General features: G+C 37.9%; 1 protein-coding gene across 1 annotated transcript in view; it reads right to left on the bottom strand.

Moving 5' to 3' along the window:
* The window catches only part of LOC137502198 (mediator of DNA damage checkpoint protein 1-like), a 256189-nt gene that overhangs the window by 82341 nt on the left and 155632 nt on the right, over positions 1–18216 (bottom strand). Inside the window, exon 7 of the mRNA XM_068229239.1 lies at positions 13924–14053. Within this exon, the coding sequence (XP_068085340.1) occupies positions 13924–14053 (130 nt within the window). The remainder of the gene's footprint in view (positions 1–13923; positions 14054–18216) is intronic.

The following is an 18216-nucleotide window of genomic DNA, read 5'->3' as shown; positions in this document are numbered from 1 at the left end:
CATGTACGTCCTAATTGTCCTGTACTTCAACGAAATCGTACCCAATCATCTACAGGTGATCGCGCCAACAGAAGCTGACTAGGAAAGCTATCATGTAACAGAGTAGCAGAAGGAGTGCCGGACGCACTCAACGGTCATTCGCCGATGTTCATTCCTGAAACTGAAGGTTGTTCTGATCTTTCAAGTTTGTTTGGGTCTCCTTGTAATTTGCGAGATTGGACTCGAGTAAAGGCTATTCATCGACCTCAACTGCCCTATTTGAATGTTAAACTAAATAAGGTACCCATGTCTGCCCTAGTTGATTCTGGGAGCGTAGTGTCCTTGATTGATAAGGAACTTTATGAACTGTTAAAGAGCTCCAATAACTTTAATAAACTAGAACCTGTGTCTTCTACGTATGTGACGGCGAATGGCAGTAAGCTAGGTATTCTTGGCAGATTTAGGGTTTCTGTGAGAATAGCTTCCTTTTCTTGGAAATTCAGCTTCGTGGTTGTGAACGAATTATCCTGTGCAGTCATTCCGGGAGCCGATTTCATTACACATTCTGGGCTCATTCTTAATTTGTCTGCAGGATCTATTCATTTTCAGTTTCAGCCCAAGTTATTGATCCCTGTGTTTCATCAATATCCTTTGAATGGAAATGTCAAGTCGAATGAGACTATGTTGTCGTCTGTTGATGTTGCCCTACCTGATGTGTCTCATCTGACGTCTGAGCAAGCAGGGTGTATTCAGAGTTTGTGTGAGGAATTTTCCGATGTCCTTACGGATAAACTGGGGCTAACAAACGTCCTCGAGTACAAGATCGAACTTACCAATCACACCCCTGTTAAATCACCACCGTATCGTTTAGCACCGCCCAAAATGAAAGTCCTCAAGGAGCAAATCCAAGCTATGTTAGATCAAGGTATCATTCGGAGGTCTACGTCTGCCTACTCGTCACCGGTATTTCTGGTTCCTAAACCACAAGGTGGGTTGCGTCCTGTAATTGACTACAGAGCACTGAATAGGAATATTGCTATTGAATCTGTCCCATTGCCTGATTTACAATCGTGTTTTGCTTGGTTTAGTAAGGCTACGGTCTTCACTTCCTTAGATCTGAATCAGGCATATTTTCAAATTCCCTTGGCAGAGGAGTCTAAGCATTTAACAGCTTTTGCTACAGACTGGAACCTTTTCGAATTCCAGAGAATCCCGTTCGGATTGGCCACGGGTGCTTCTGTTTTGTCTCGTTTGTTGGACACAGTTCTTTCTGACATCAAATTCAAGTTCGTTATAAATTATTTAGACGATCTGATTGTTTTCAGTGAGGATTTTGATCAACATGTCCATCATCTGCGTGAAGTTTTTAGCCGTCTTCAGAAGGCAGGTTTAACTGTCAAACCTACCAAGGTCTCGTTCGCCAGACCACAGATTTCGTTCTTGGGACATATTGTGTCATCTAGTGGAGTAATTATTGATCCTGATCGCACCAAATCAATAAGTGAGTTCCCTCCGCCTCGTGACGTGAAAGCCGTTGCCCGTTTCATCGGCATATGTAATTTCTTTAGGAAGTTCGTGCCCAATTTCGCTCAGAGGGATATTCCATTGAACTATCTGCGGAAGAAAGGAGTAAAGTTTGTTTGGGGATCGGAACAGCAAGTTGCTTTTGAGGATTTAAAATCTGCTATTGCTAACCCTCCTGTTTTAACTATCCCGGATTTCTCCAAGCGATTTATTGTTCAGACGGATGCTTCTGGGAGCGCTATTGCTGGAGTTCTTCTCCAAGACACTGAGCTAGGGCGCCGTCCGGTTGCTTATGCGTCCAGAACGTTAACCTCTGCGGAAGTAAAATTCTCTGTGTACGAGCTCGAAGCGCTCGCTGTCTTGTTCGCTTTGGAAAAATTCCGTTTTTACATTGAGCACTCTGAGTCCGACCTTGAGACGGACAATCAGGCTCTCTCTTGGGTTTTACGGAAGCCTCGTTCGACTGGTAGACTCGCTCGCTGGGCCGTCCGTATTTCCGCTTTTAAGTTCTCTGTGAAGCATATTAAGGGCGCCGAGAATGTTGTTGCTGACACATTGAGTCGTATGTTTTACCCTGGTACTGATGATCTGGTAGAAGAAGAAAAGGTTGAGATAGCTAATTCTGTTCTTCTAGAAATTCCCGAATTGTTTCAAGGATTGCATGAGCATCAAGGAAAAGATGAAACTCTCGCTGGCATTATCCGGAGAATTTCTGAGGGAGAAGAAGTCAAGCCATACGTCATCAAAGATGGTGTGCTGCTTTGTGTTTCTCGTCATGATCGTAAGTTGAAAGTGGTTCTTCCATCTGCCATGGTCCCTATGATTTTCAAATATTTCCACGTTTCCCCTTTAGGTGGTCATCTTGGGATCTTCAAAACTCGAGCAAAGATTAGAAATCATTTTATATGGAAGGGTATGGATGGAGATATTCGTAAGTACATTCGATCTTGTACTATCTGTTCCTTAAGTAAGCCTGCTCAGAACACCCGATTAGGTTTCCTTGCCTCTGAACAAGCTAATCGCCCTATGGAGAAGCTGTTTGTAGACCATTTAGGACCTTTCCCGCGTTCCCGCTCTGGCCATAGATATGTGCTAGTTTGTGTTGATGCATTTTCCCGTTTCGTTTGGTTATTTCCCACGCGTGATGCCACAACCAAAAGTACTGTCTTATGTTTGAAACAGATTTTTGGAACGTTTGGTCCTTGCCAGTATCTAGTGTCGGACAATGCTTCAGTGTTCACTTCTCATGCATTTAAGAAGTTCTGTTTTGGGTTAGGGATAGACCATATTACGACTTCTCCCCACTACCCAAATCCTTCATATGCGGAACGTTTTAACCGCAACTTGAGATCAGCCTTAATTGCCTATCACTCAAATGATCACTCTCGTTGGGACTCTAATTTGGAATGGTTGTCTTTGGCTTTCAACTCGGCTAAGCATGAATCGCATGGGCAAACTCCTATCAAACTCATGTTTGCTTTCTCTCCTAATTCTCCATTAGCCAATCTCTGGTCGATTAATGACCTTTTGCCGGAGGTTATTGAGCCCTCCTCCATCCGTGAGACTTAGACTAGAGCCCGTCGTAATCTCCTTGCTTCTCACGCTCGTGTGGAACGTTATTATAATAAGGGTCGTAAAGCTGGTAATTTCAAGGTTGGAGATTCTGTCTTCATTAGGAATTATCCTGTGAGTTCTAAGGCCAATCGTCAGGCTGCTAAGCTAGCTCCACGATATCGAGGTCCGTGGGAAATTGTGAAGTATTTGACGCCCGTCACTCTTTTGGTTCGGGATAATTCAAACGGGAAATTGACCCGTGTACATCTTTCTCAGGTAAAGGCCACTTAATGCTTTATTAAGAGAATGTCTTGGTAACTACTGTTTTCGCCAAGTTTCGGTAATATACTATTGGTCTCTTGGTAATGTCTAAAGTTATGAGGCGTTCTGCCTTTAAATATTGTAACTTATTCAGAAGATGATGACCGAGATTGTAAATGTTTGGACCGCTGACATACAGGTCAATTATGGGATATGTATCATTTTATTTCAATAACTTTATGCCTGAAGCTATGATTTGTCAGGTCACATTTTGTATATTGTAAAATATTTCCAGATTACTTACTTTTGTAAGTCCTGTATATATATATTTCTTAGTTTGACATGTCAATTCTTTGTTTTGAGGCCTCATATTAGATTAAGTATGTCTGTGTGTGTAATGTGCTGTCGTTCATTAGTTTACTACGTTTGAGAAGTATTCCTTGTTCCCCTATCCTTTTACCTCATTTTGGTGCCGCCTTTCTGCTGTGTTTGATTTATGTCGCAGGAATTTCCCTGGGAGCCAGTGTGGTGTTAACAAGACTTTGGAGTATCCTGAAAGCCGATCCTAATGAGTCGAGATGGCCAGTCGATCCACTAGGAGAAGTTTGCAGCCTCCCGCTTTGGTGCTTGGTGCTGTGCTACGTGATGTGGGGACAGCATTATTCTATTCCTATAACCCGCTGCCTCATCGAGGATATGCTGTGTGGTGACCTGAGAGACTGCTTCTCACCACTGCGATCTAGTCAGCTGTCCAGCTATTTAAATTTTTTGAAGGAAAACGCGGGGATCGTCTTGGATTCGGAGAAATACGGTACTATAATTTTTTTCAGAACGAAATTAAACACTCGCTTCCACGAAAAATAACAAACAAGTAATCCATAGTGTGGATATCATCCACGGAAACGCAAGTTTTGAACAAACTGATTGTCGTTTCATACTGATTTTAATGTGAAAGGGGTTTTTTCCGACTTTCATACAGCGTTGCGGGAACAGCCCGACGTACTTAACATGCACCGTACGAGGAAAAAACTTGATCATTTCTTCCAACAAATGTTTCAACAGGGTTAATAACACCCACTTGACCGTCTTTTGGATCCAACTGATTACCGTACTAACATAATTAAACACTGACATCGGCTAGCTTTGACACAACATTTTATCATTAGCAACGTCTCCACATGAAGTCCCATTTTCTTTTCTACGACTTTCAGATGAATCAACCGTACATATTTTAACATATTTGATACGTTCACAGTTCTGTTTTAAATAACTGACAGTGATTTTACTATCTTGAACTCATGCTATGGGAATGGAACAAACACCCCCCTTGGATGATTGTGCTTACACTCAAGGCCGTCACAGTCTTAATGATGTATAAGAGGATCCATCTTCGTTTTAAACGCTCAAATATTCATGATTAACCACGTTTTAATCTTCAAAAACTGTTAATTCACAGTATTTTTAACATACTTTCTGTGCAATATCCTTATTTTAGATGTTATAGTATAACATTTTACAAAATCATTGTCCAACATTTTACTCTATAGTTTATAAGATTAGAAAGATTCCATATCCATTAATTTTTAAGATTGATATAGGCTGATGATGCCCGTAAAAAAAGGGTGAAACATGTACCTATGACTTTAATGTATTATGTATAAATTTAACCACATGAAATAGTGGATTATATTGTATTGTATTGAACAGGTGGATCTGTAAATATTTTAATAATATTTGAGATTTCATACAAAAATCGGGTATAACGACAATCCGCTATAGCGAGTAAACTTTTCGCTGTAATAGACAAGAAAAATGTTCCACCGATCAATACATTTATTGTGAATGAATTATTGCACTAGTATTGGTTTCGACCTACCTTGGCCATCATCAGCTAGCACACAAATTTACAGTCATAGGACAAAATTACAAAGATGTTACGTAAGAGCATCCGGATGTCTAATGAAAAATGGAAGTAAAATATACTGCAGTATGTTGCGTTAAAAATATCTCTGATTAAAAGTGGTGATGGTTAGAATAAACTAAAACCTATTGATTGAGCATGGACATGAGTACATAAACACATTAAAATATATATGCCACATCATAAGACACTAAAAAATATAGCACATTAAACACATTAAAACATGGTATATTTTAAAAACGTCTATTAAAATTTGAGTTCATGTTGCGTTGCATTCATTCTTCAATCCTCTTGTAGTTCTTGTGTTGATTAAGTTGAATATCGAGAATGTTCTATGGCTGATATATATTGTATTGGTATGTTATAAGAACTCTTGTCATTAAAATTTGAAAATTGAGTATTATGCAATTCAACTGTTGGTGTAGTCAGGTAAGATTTATATATACAGCAAGATAGGGTTTTAATTTTAGAGCAGTTGGTGGTGACACTTCTCTCGTCTATGCACGTTATATGGTTGTTATCTGTAAAGAAAAGCTAATATGAGTATAGCGTATGTATGAAGGAATGCCTGGATGTATGTGTGAAATGAAAAAGTACTTACTGTTGTTGCTGTGGAGGTTGTGTACCGATATGTTTGGAGATTTGTTGTGTTCTGCTGCGAGTACGTCTGGGGCTCATGTGAGCTGTGTGGAGGGATGTTGGTGGAGGGGATGGAGGAGTGGCTATTGTGAAGGTAGGGGCGGGGTTAGGTTTGTGATTCGTCGGTTTGTTATGACGTGTGTTTACTAATTTGAGATAGTCATTTTTTATTGCAGGAATGACTTTGTCAAAGATGATACTGGTTTTCTCTGTAATGTCGTTAATGTTATGATTGGGGTTAGCGTATTGATCCAAAGAAATATAGAAATCTTCGGTTATGTTGAGCAGGGGGCCCTTAGAGTTTATGTTTAATATCATCATGTCATTATTGATGTCTGTGAAGTTGTGGTTAGATTCTTCTACATGTTGGCCTATTGATGAGAAATGGTTGTGGTTTACTGCATTTATATGTTCATTATAACGGACGGTGAAGTTTCTACCTGTACGTCCAATGTAGCTTGTGTCACAGTTGTTACATTTGATGCGGTAGACACCTGATTGGTTGTATTTATTATTATTATTATTATTATTATTATTATTATTATTGACTGTTTTGGTGTTGTGTATAGTGTTGGTGCTGTTGTGTGTGGTTTTGAATGCTATTTTCAGGTTGTGCTTCTTAAAGATATTAGTTATAGTATATATATTGGTGTTGTTGAAGGTAAATAGGAAGTATCTTTTTTCGGTTTGGCTGTTTTGATTAATTTAGTTTTAGGTTGGGATTTTATTTTGTGGCTGATTTTGTTGACCATTTCTTTGCTGTATCCATTGTATTTGGCTATGTCGTGGATTAATTTTAATTCATTATTTCGATCTTCTATTGTCATTGGGATATTGAAAGCTCTATGTATCATACTATAATAGGCTGCTCTTTTATGTGTGTTAGGATGAACGGAGTCATTTTTTATGGTATTTAAAGTATGTGTGGGTTTCCTATAGATCTGGTAAGATAAGTGAGTGTCATGCCTGGTTATTGTTAAGTCCAAGTAATTTAAGGTACGGTTATTTTCTGTTTCTTTAGTGAATTTAATTTGGGGGTCTAAATTGTTAAGTTTGTCTAGTATAGTATCTGCATCAGTGAATCTATTATCTATAATTACGAAGATATCGTCGACAAATCTACACCAAAAATATATATTATCTATTTTATTAATTGACGTGTGTTCTAGGTAGTCGATATATATTTCTGCTAATATTCCGGAAGCAGGAGATCCCATAGGTAATCCTTGTTGCTGATATATGGTATCATGAAATTTGAAGTAGTTATTGTTTAAGGCGAATTTAAGCAGAATCACGAATTCTTCTATTTCTAAGGTACTCAAGTTGCTATGGTTTTTTAGGTTAGATTGAATTATTTTGACTGTTTGTTTAATAGGAATGTTAGGGTACATGTTTGTTATATCAAATGAAATAAGGGTATGATGTTTTTCGATCTTTAGTCCTTTGGTTCTGTTGCAAAAATCTATTGAGTTTTGTATTGTTTTGTTTGCTAAAAATGAATAATGCTTTTTCAAAAATTTCTGAATGAATTGTGATAACTTATAGGTTGGACTGGCTTTATAGTTTATAATCAGTCTCATGGGTACATTTTCTTTGTGTATTTTAGGGTAGGCCCTTGCGGATGGTAATTGGGGGTTCATAGTTATAAGTTTAGCAGATTCTGTTTCGGTGAGAATAAAGTGTGTGTTTTTGAGTAGATTTTTTAAATTTCTTTGTATATTATTGGTTGGATCTCGGCGTTTAATTGAAAAAGTGTTGTCCTGGAAACATTCTTTAGTCTTTGTTATGTATTCATTCTTATCCATAATGACCGTAGTGTTGCCTTTGTCGGCTTTTGTTATTAGTAGATTGTTCTGTTTTATTTTGTTTTTGAGTTTGTTTAGGTTCGATTTATTGGTGGTATTCATGTTTAGGTTATTATTGTGAACATTATTGATATATTGCGGGATCTTTCTACTGATTTTGTGTCTAACTTCATCTCGTATATCGTACAGAATTTTCTGTAAAGCGAGTTCTGTTTCGGTAACGGCAGTTATAATATTCTGATAGGATGATGCATTACCCCAGTTATGTTTGGGTCCCCTGCTCAACATAGCCGTCTCTAGATTGTCAAATACGGTTAGTGTGAGATTTTTTACGGGTGGGTGGAATTTACGTTGGGAAGGATCTTTATTTTCAGTTATGGTTAGTAGTTTCGGTTTGCTTTGTTGCTTCAGTGTTTCCAGTTTTTTGTTTAATGTGTTTTGTTTCTTTATGGCTAAATCTTCTATTTTATTTCTAGAAATTTGTTGAAAGTAATTCCAATAGCTATGTGGAAGTTCATGAGATACTTTGAGATGTGTTGAATAAAGTTCATTATTGAGATGTTGTTTCTTACGATATAGGAACTTTATTTCTTCTTTTAACCAAATTTCATTAGTCTTGTTTAGTGTTTTGCGTGTCTGAGCAGTTCGTCTATGCTTGTTATTGTATTTCTGGAGAAATTTCGGTGTTAAGTTGTTAGAAAGGCATTCCTTCAAGAAGGCAATGCTTTTGGTTGCGTTCATTAGCTTGATTTTTAGGTTTTGGTACTTGTATGCGTTACGTTTTGCCTGGTTGGCTTCCGTATTATTATTTATAAGTTTCATATTCCGCATTGATTGGATTCAACATACTGCAAATATATTTTACTTCCATTTTTCATTAGACATCCGGATGCTCTTACGTAACATCTTTGTAATTTTGTCCTATGACTGTAAATTTGTGTGCTAGCTGATGATGGCCAAGGTAGGTCGAAACCGGTACTAGTGCAATAATTCATTCACAATAAATGTATTGATCGGTGGAACATTTTTCTTGTCTATTACATTGAATCCAATCAATACGGAATATGAAACTTATAAATAATAATAAACTTTTCGCTGTTACGAATTCTTGCTATAACAGACTTCTACTGTATTTTTCTTTGTCATGTGTGGTGCTTTCCCAGCGATTTTTCTTGTGTTTATTTAACAGTTTATCTACTGTGCCTGGAGGGTAGATGTTTTCTTTCGCAATTTGTTTAGTGATTTGTATCTCTTCATTGAAATCCGTTGTACTCATTGGTATGGAAATGACTCTGTGTATCATTGTATTCAAGTCCTGCTATTTTGTGTGTGTATAGGTGGTTCCACTCGTCAATAGTGTGCGACGTCTGAGTGGGCTTTCTGTATACTTTGTAAGATAGGTTGTCATCATTCCTGTTGATTGTGATGTCTAAATAGTTTATTTTCTTGTTAGTTTCTGGCTCCATTGTGAAACTGATGGGACTTGTGTAAAGAATTTAGTGTGTTTAATAACTGGTGTGCATTAGTGATGTCATTATCATATATACATATGACGTCATCCAAGTATCTGCTCCACTGTAAGATTCCTTTTGAACGCTGGCCCATTATGAAGATTTTTTCGAAGTTATTCAGAAAAATGTTTGCTATTATACCTGATAACGGTGAGCCCACGGCTAACTCCTCTTCTTTTTGGCAATAGATTTTGTCGTTGAGTGCAAAGCAATTTTTGTGCAGTGTTGTTCTAAGAAGGCTAATAATTTCTTTAGTTTCTTGTAGAGATATCTTGAGACAGCTCTTTCTATTATATGTTCTTCAGTTAGAAGAAACAAGAGTTTCTTCAAAAAAATTATTCTGTTCCTTGCATCTCAAGAGTTAGGGTTGTTGGCTCTGAATATTAAATATGCGTTAAAGCCTGTAATATTCAGCAACGCATAGAAGACTTCTTTATGTACACGGTTAACATGGAAAGACTAAAATGCTTATGATAAAAAAAACTTACACGACTGCACGGGTTGGGTCTCACAAGCCCACAGAGCACTTTAACTTACCACTGCTCACGTACTAAAGCAATCACTTCCATGTTCGTCTGCAGGAATACTACACCGGTGATAAAAGGAAGGTAGCAGAAGCCGGAAGTATGCAGCTATCACCGTCTATCAGAAAATGTTGGAAATACCAGCGCATGGGTCTCACAGACCCAACCCGTGCATTGGCGGGTTAAGTTTATTTACCGTATTTACTCGTGTATTAGACCCCTTTTTTCCCCCCACTTTTACAGCCAAAAATAATAAAGGGGGGTCCAATATGCGATAACTTCAAAATTTTGTGCAGCGAACACATGACTTCTAGGTTATAAAGAGCTATAAATTGTACATGTAAACATTCTATACTATTATTTAACAAACTTAGAATGTATTTAAGTTATACTGGCTATTTTCGTCGGAAGGCAGTATTTCTAAACGTAAAAAGACAATAAATGGTGAACACGACTTTTAGGCCTACAGTACATATAAAAGTCCATTTTAGTTACTCATATCACATCATTCGTTACATCTAATTATCAAGGGTTATGAATTTCATCTAATTAATTCCTCTGGTGAGGTTGACATCAGGAAGGGCATACGGCCGTAAAAACTCGCTACGAAGATTCGCCTCGCTTCATACTCGATCCCGTACAAGGAAGCGATAAGGGTATCGTGTTATCATATAATTAAATATTGATACAAATGAACTTAATGGCCAGTCATTTGTCTCTGTCGGTTCAGCAGTAAGCCTAACACAAAGTAAACCTGATCACCACTTTCATTTGATTTATTATCGTCTTGTGCCGCCAACTTTCCTGCCTTGCTACAATACCGGCGTGTCAGCATTTTAAGTGACTGCTATCCCTTGTCACTGCCTGCGTGATGTATATTACGAAGGCAGTGCTCTCGTCAGTCGCGTCAGCCATGCTTCATTCTCTTTGAGCCATGCACTGCAATCAAGAGCATACGAGGTCCCGTCTTTTTGAACCTTTTAAAAATAATTTCATTCCCGATTATAGAGTCTAAACAGTGTAAATTTATTCCCAGATGGTCTCTGATATTCCCAGTTGGTGTATATGTAGCAGAAGCCACTCCTTCCGAATATACACCTATACTAGCCCGAGTTACGAGATATTAAACAACCACTTTGTTAATGATCTTGCCTGCTGTATAAATAGCAACAACCGCGAATATTTCTCAACTAAAGTAAACTCGTTTCCTCATCCCGAGGTGGTACAGCTCTTTTTAGACACACCCCCAGTGGAGGGGAGTTACATGTACCGCCTTTACCGTATATCAACCTTCCTGCCATTCATAAATCTCTGGCAGTACGGTACCGGGAAAACAGCAACTAACTGTGCTAACCATTACGCTGGCAGACATTATTAACTACAAAACACAGACATATAGCAGGACTGATGCATGATTGCAAAGCGCGGGTTGGACACAAAGCTAGGCCTATCCATCTATTTGTGCGACGTCATCAGAACTGCAGTAGACCTACGCTAGAGAGGCGGACATTTCTTAACTGCGAAACACAGATGTACCGCATGGATTCGATGCGTTTTCATTGCATAGGTCGTACAGACGAAACTATTCACAAATTTGTGCGATGTCATCAGAGCTGCAATAAGACTTGTACCCGCTTCAAAGCGGAATCGTCGTCGTTCTCTGACGAATTACGTTGGGGGGTCTTATAGGCAAGATTTATTTTTTCATTTTCTTCATCTCGAAAAGCCAGGCGGGGGTCTAATACACGAGGGGGCCTAATGCACAAGTAAATACGGTAGTTCTTTAGTTAGTTCTAGGCTGTTTTTAATTGATCTGTCTTCTTTAAGTGAAATTTTCTGTTTTAGAATTAGGTTGAGTTGTTTGCTTAAATTGTAACTTGGTCCATCTTTAAACTATTGGTCTAATGGGGCATGACTGTTTGCATATTTTGGGGAAGGCTCTTAGTGTGAGGAGTTTGCAATTTTTAATGGTGAGGCTTTCTTTTTCTTGTTTTGTGAAAATTAAGTCTGTTTCCTTGATAGCTTGTTTTATTTCGTTTTGAAATTTATTTGTAAGGTCGCATTGTAATTCTTGAATACCGTTGTAGTTGATAAATTCTATTGTTTTTCCTGTGTACTCTTCTTACTTCATTATGACTGTTGTGTTACCTTTATCCGCTTTTGTGACGATACGGTTGTTGTTTTTAATTTTGTTCTTAACTGTTTTCAATGCCGAGTATTGAGTGCACAATTCGGTTGTTTGGTGGAATTTCCTTGTGCGATTATATTTAGGGCTTCGTTGGTGGCTACGTTTTTTATTATTTCTCTTTGTGGAGAGGGTATTTTGTCACAAGCAATTTCTACGTCATTGATGAGCTGTTTTATGTTGTTTTCATTATGACGTTCTTGGCAATTGAATTTGAGACCTTTCTCTAGCAGATTTATTTAATTCTTTGAAAAGGTAGTGTCTGATCTGTTAATTAATATAGGGTGAAAATTAGCGAGTTGCTGTGGTTATTGTTTTCTGGATTTTTCTGTTTAATCATTAGGTTACGTATTTTATTGTCAATGACCTTCTGTTTCCGGATTGCTTCTTTTTTAAAGGTAATTGTGTAAAAAGCTGAAGTATGTCCATTGTGTGTGGTGCCAGAAGTTGCTTAGGTTTAAATGGATGCGTAGAATTTGTTTGTTGATTTCCTGTTTCTTTAACTACGCGAATTTAATTTCGCTTCTGATCCATAATAATTGTGATTGAGATGTTGATATTTTAGCCGAAGTTGTTGTGGATTTAGCTTTTATGGGTATGTACTTAGGGACAAGCTTTAATTCTAGACATTTCTTATTAAATGTAATTGATTTTTCAATGTTCATGATTCTGATTTTAAGTGATTTGAGTTTTTTGACTTTGTAATTTGCCTTACTGGACAAATAATTTGTTAAGAATGAAGCCATACTTTTCAGTGTTGACTTAGTTAAATGTAACAAAACCTTTCCAGTCTGTCAAACACACAGCAATTACAATATAAATTATAACACTATAAACATACCTGTAAAACTACACACTATCATACAAAGAATGACATGTTTCGTTCTACAAGAACATCCTCAGATTCTATCCATACCCATCTTTCTGTAATCAACTAAACTATGGAACTGACTTCTTGTGCAGCAAGCACAATCTGCTAGGCCACATGAAATAATCCAAGACCTCTCCGACTCCATTCTTTGAAGTTTCAGTTTAAGGTCGTCAATCTGTGAACTGATCTTTGTTGTGCAGAAATCACGGTCTGCTAGTCCACAGGCAATATTCCAAGACCTCTCCGACTACATTCTTTGAAGTTTCAGCTTGAGGTGGTCACTCTGTAAACTGATCCTTGTGCAGAAATCATGGTCTACTACCCCACAGGCAATAATCCAAGACCTTACTGACTGCATGCTTTGAAGATATTAACAATTGGCTTTATGCTGCATTGACACAAATGGGTCTTATAGCAACAATGGGATAGGAAAGGGCTAGGAGTGGGAAGGAAGCGGCCATGGCCTTGATTAAGGTACAGCTCCAGCATTAGTCTGGTGTTAAAATGGGGAAACCATCTTCAGAGCTGCTGACAGTAGAGTTCAAACCCACTAATGTGCAAAGCAAAACCTTGTCCTCAAATTGGGTGAGAAAATTTGGGCTTGAACTTTTCTACTTTTTATTATAATTTGTCACTTTTCAAGAGGTGTGTGTAGTGTGACCACTTTTTGAAACTGACTCTCATATTTAATGATGCATTCTTTCTATAAACATAATATATATTTCATATAATTATGCCATTATCAGTAAAAATATTTTGTTTTACAAATTTAGATATCCTCTAAGCGTACAATATTTCCGGCCAATCTTTTTAAGATCCTCTAAGATATCAAAATTGTTTTCATATTTTTTTATTTTCACAAATGATTATGCTTCTTTAAAAATACATTTCCTCTCAGGTCCAAAGAACTTATGTCTGCATTAGAAGAACAGGCTAAAGGAAAAGGGAAAGTGGTACTGAGAGGCCAAACACGGAAGGAGAAGACTCCTTGTCTCCTCTGTTATTACGTGTGCCATTTCAGGCTCTTTTCATTTAGCTTTTGGACATCCTCCCTGATGCTAAGTTGAGACCTACTGCATTTTATTAATCCAGAAACTGCAACTTGGAATATTTCAGGATACTTGAGGACTTACAGAATGCAGAACTTACCTAACTTTTTTACAAATTCTTCATCTTCTTTGGTGCAGGTGACTCCAGTAAACAGGACCTTATAGGTGTTGTTGCCTCGCCCTCTAGCTCTTGTAGGGCTCCCTTCAACACCGGAGGTCACGCTCTCATTCTGAAACATTCACAGTCCATATCTGTCATCTATTTCAAACATTAAAAAACAAATTTCAAGCATGCTGGAAATGTAGAGAATCCGAGGGCAGAGGCATTATACAGTCCCTGGACATTTTATTAAACACACCTGACTCTTTTACAATTCCTTTGTTTCTGGGATCTGGTTTTGTAAACGGGCTCGCATTTCATTGTTTAATGGGTTGAATATTGTAAAACAGCTACTACTGAAAAAAAAAAAAAAAAAAGGAGCTCATTTGTTGTGCAGTATCATCCTTGTGAGTGCTGATTACTGATAAACAAGTACCAGTTGAAGTCTTTACAACAGCAAGAGCTGTGAGTGCATTATTAACATCTAGTGTTGTTTATTTACAATCTGTAGCCTCTAATGATTCTATGCTATGAAAAACAATGGATAAAGAAAGTGATTTGACGCCTCAAAAGATTGTGGAAGTAAAAGCACCGACTGGTACCAATATGTATTCAAATAGAGAGATTTCTCAAAGATGCATCTGAATCATCCGTGAGGTGCGTGTGGTGACAAATTAGTTCCTCAAAGGAAGAACAGGCGCGCCAGGGTCAAAGCGCTCATTAAAGGACAACCAGTTTGCTTTAGCAAAAAAGAATTAAAGAAACTGGAAACAGTGGTATAATTGCATCTGAAAGAACTGTAAGGCATAAACTTTGACAGGTGAACTTCAAGGCTCGCAGGCCAAAATTAACTGCTGCTATGATGCACGGGCAAAGGAGCACAAGCATCGAGATTTGGACTTCTAGAAATTTGTCAGTATCATTAAGTGTACAGTATTTGCCTGCATACAGTAGTGTTCAAGGTCATTCCTAAATCAAATCTCAATAGCTTTTTCATTTCATTTTGTTTATTTTGCTATAGTGATGAGTCCACATTCGAAATCTCAGTTTGGACAAAGGTGCCCATGGTTTGATTTGTCATCAGAAGGAAAAGCACTGGACCAGTACAAGGAGAAGGCTCCTACCCTCCCTAGCCATTTGTGTTTATGCAAGACACAGCCTTTCTGCAGCAAGAAAATGTCCCTTTGTTACCCTGGCCAGGAAATTCACCGGACTTGAACCTGATAGAAAATGTTTGGGAAGTGACAAAGATTATTCAAGTCTGGTATTATCAACCACAGATACAGTACACTGTACAAGCTTGTGTTAACAGTATGCCAAGCTGAATCGCAGCATTCACAACGGCTAAAGGCGGCTTGACAAAGAATTGACACTTCTGCTTACTGACTTCAATTTTTAAAAACAACAATAATTAATATTAAAACTGTGTGGTTTATCAGTTATTAATAATCTGTAATACTTGAAGAAATTAAATCACTTCATTTAGACAAATTAAAATAATCTTAATAGCTTTTTATACCTTCTAAACTCATATTATGTTAAAAATTCAAAGTGAATCTAATAATATGGTTAGGGACTGTACACAAATGGAGGTGGTGATGAGAGTACTGTGATGTGTACCATCAAGTGAGCAATAAATTAATAAATCAATCCCAGCACTCTGGGGTAAAGCAAAGGTAATTTCACGATTGAAATTATATTATAGCTCCCTTCTGGGAACTTCATTTTTGACTTCTTCTTCTTCTTCTTCTTCTTCTTCTTCTTCTTGAGGCGCCTTCTCCTAGCGGAGGTTGGCGGTCCACATAGCCAGCTCCGAACGTGATGTTGCAGCATGGAAAGCATCTTCTGAAGTGCAGTTGTGGCATCTTCAGATATCCTTCAATTCGAACTTTGTTGTACACTTTGATCTTTCCAAAACTGCCGGGCTTTCTAGTCATAGCAGCGTTCAAAGCAATCCCCCCCGGTGATCCGAATGGGGGAATAGAAAATCTGGATAATAATTTTACGTTACACAGAGCCATGCCATATGAACTTAAAGGATATCCTTCAGGATTTTTAATGCAGTGGTTTCCCGTTGCCTTCCGCATCCTGATGCCGTTGACCAGTTGAACGTTCTTCTGCCTTTTGGGACCATTTCCTGTTCTAAGGACAATAGAGTGCTCTAACCTCTAACCGCTCATCCACCCTCAAGGAGACTGTTGGCACTTGGTAGAGGGGATCTTCTTAGACCGGAAGATACTCGGTCCCTTCATTCGTTAGCCGCCTACATATAACAAAATTGTCATAAGCAGCCGTTGCCCCCTCTCTACCGTGGGGAGGTGAATGTCAGGATTTCACCATCACTGAAATTTGAGACCATAATGGCTTTTCCCAGTTTCTCTGGATCTTCTTGGGAGAGATACTTGCAGCAAAATGTACATTACTTATCAGGTAATGAGTATCTTCCTAGAAAACTGGAAGAATATACAATACACAGAACATGTCCATGACTTATTGGGTAAGGCATATTTTCCTAGCAAACTGTAAGAATTTGGAAGGAAATGCAGAGTAACATTTCATTAATTATCAGGTAAAACCTATTTTGCTAGCAAACTGTTATCAAGTCAGGAAGAAAACAATTACAAACCATTCATTTTTATGTACAGACATGTTCGAAGGCTCTAAGTAGGCTGACATAATTTCTCCATGGTCTTGGTTTGTACTTTGGAGACAAGCAATTCGATATGTAACAATATTCATATTACAGGGCGGAACCACCTAACGTCATTTCGAGGTGGCAGTGATCTTTAATTAGCTACTGTTGCTTTTTTCTTTAACACTTTGTATTTTTGGTTGTTATAAGATTTAAGAACTAGGATGCATTACAGGAGATCCCTTTAAAATCACTAAACATTTACCCCATACATTTAGGAAGATTTCACAAGAAACATTGATAAGTATGACAATTTATTTTTCGATATACCCACCAAACACCAAAATCCAACTACTTTCTTTCACAAAAATAAGGCCCGTAACAATAAACTTTACGGTTTACATCCCACTAACTGCACAGTACCAGCAAGAGATCCCTCATGGCTAAAGTTCATGGGCCTGATGTGTTTGAGAATCATCTAATCTGGCATTCCCATTAACCTGTGAAAAGTTCTTATTGCAAAAAGGTCAGCTCGCAACACAATGCACAGTACTGTATAAAACATCCAGTACAAATTCTAACCCACAGATCTGTTCTATATCTGTAGACTTGTGCCTTTGAAAATCCTCCAACTTAAACTCGCACCCCACGTCTCTTGGTTGAGAAAACAGAATTTATTCGTGGTGTCTTTCCTTACCTCAGTTATCACAACGGTGCTAAAAGGTCTAGTTGTGCATATGAAGAAAAGAAATCACCTAGGTAGTGTGGTTCTGAGTAAGAGATCTTAATGAAAATATTGCCAAATTTATAACAATATTAAATAGGATACCACCAAGTGTTTGAGCAATATTAAACTCATGTGGAAAACAGTAAAGTAGCCAAAAAAGGTTTTCTTTTATTTACTCTACTTCTCACTTTTTAATGCATTTTGACTCTTTCAGAACAGAAATCCTCAAAGAACAATAACATTCCTGAATTTCATGCAGACAGTAGTTAGGAATTTGCTCCAGAAAAAAAAAAAAAAAAAAGTAAACCCGACATACAAGTACAGTCACCTCTCTCTGATATCTCGGCACTCTCTACTTAATCAGTTCCAAGCCCACGTCCTGCAATTTTCCCACCAAAAAGGGCAGTGGCCAAGGATCCACCATTTCGGTTAGATGGGAAGAGAAAGGAGCATATTCTCTTGAAGTTTTCCACCGTCAAATAAAGTACAGTTCCCCACAAAAAGTTCAAAGTGTGCTTCAAAAATAAAATTATTATAGTGATCCACACTATTTTCGTGGAAAGTGTGGTGTTCCCATTCACCCAGGAAAGTGTGACATTAGCTACCATACCCTCCAGAGATACTAGAGGACTTCTATAGGTAAGTGCAAAATTTTGTTTCCATATCTTGTTTAGTTTAGAATTTATTGTGAAAATAATATGTTGTTGTTTGCTGCCACAAACAGCTGGAATAGCTGGGCCAGCCACTTAAATAGCCCACTCAGATGGTGAGCATGAATGTGTTAAATGTATCTAAAATTATATGTACTTTCTTCTTCTTTCCGATGAGGCCTGCTAAGGACCACGTGCCAATTTCAATTCAGTTCTTCATACTGTGTTGTTTTAAGTAATATGTTTAAAAATGCTTTATAACTGGTATGTCCTAAATCATTGTT

This window comes from Anabrus simplex, chromosome 9 (assembly GCF_040414725.1).
Source record: "Anabrus simplex isolate iqAnaSimp1 chromosome 9, ASM4041472v1, whole genome shotgun sequence".
NCBI classification, from domain to species: Eukaryota; Metazoa; Arthropoda; class Insecta; order Orthoptera; family Tettigoniidae; genus Anabrus; species Anabrus simplex.
The sequence above is the reverse complement of the archived record's forward strand: the minus strand, read 5'-3'. Positions and strand labels throughout refer to the sequence as shown.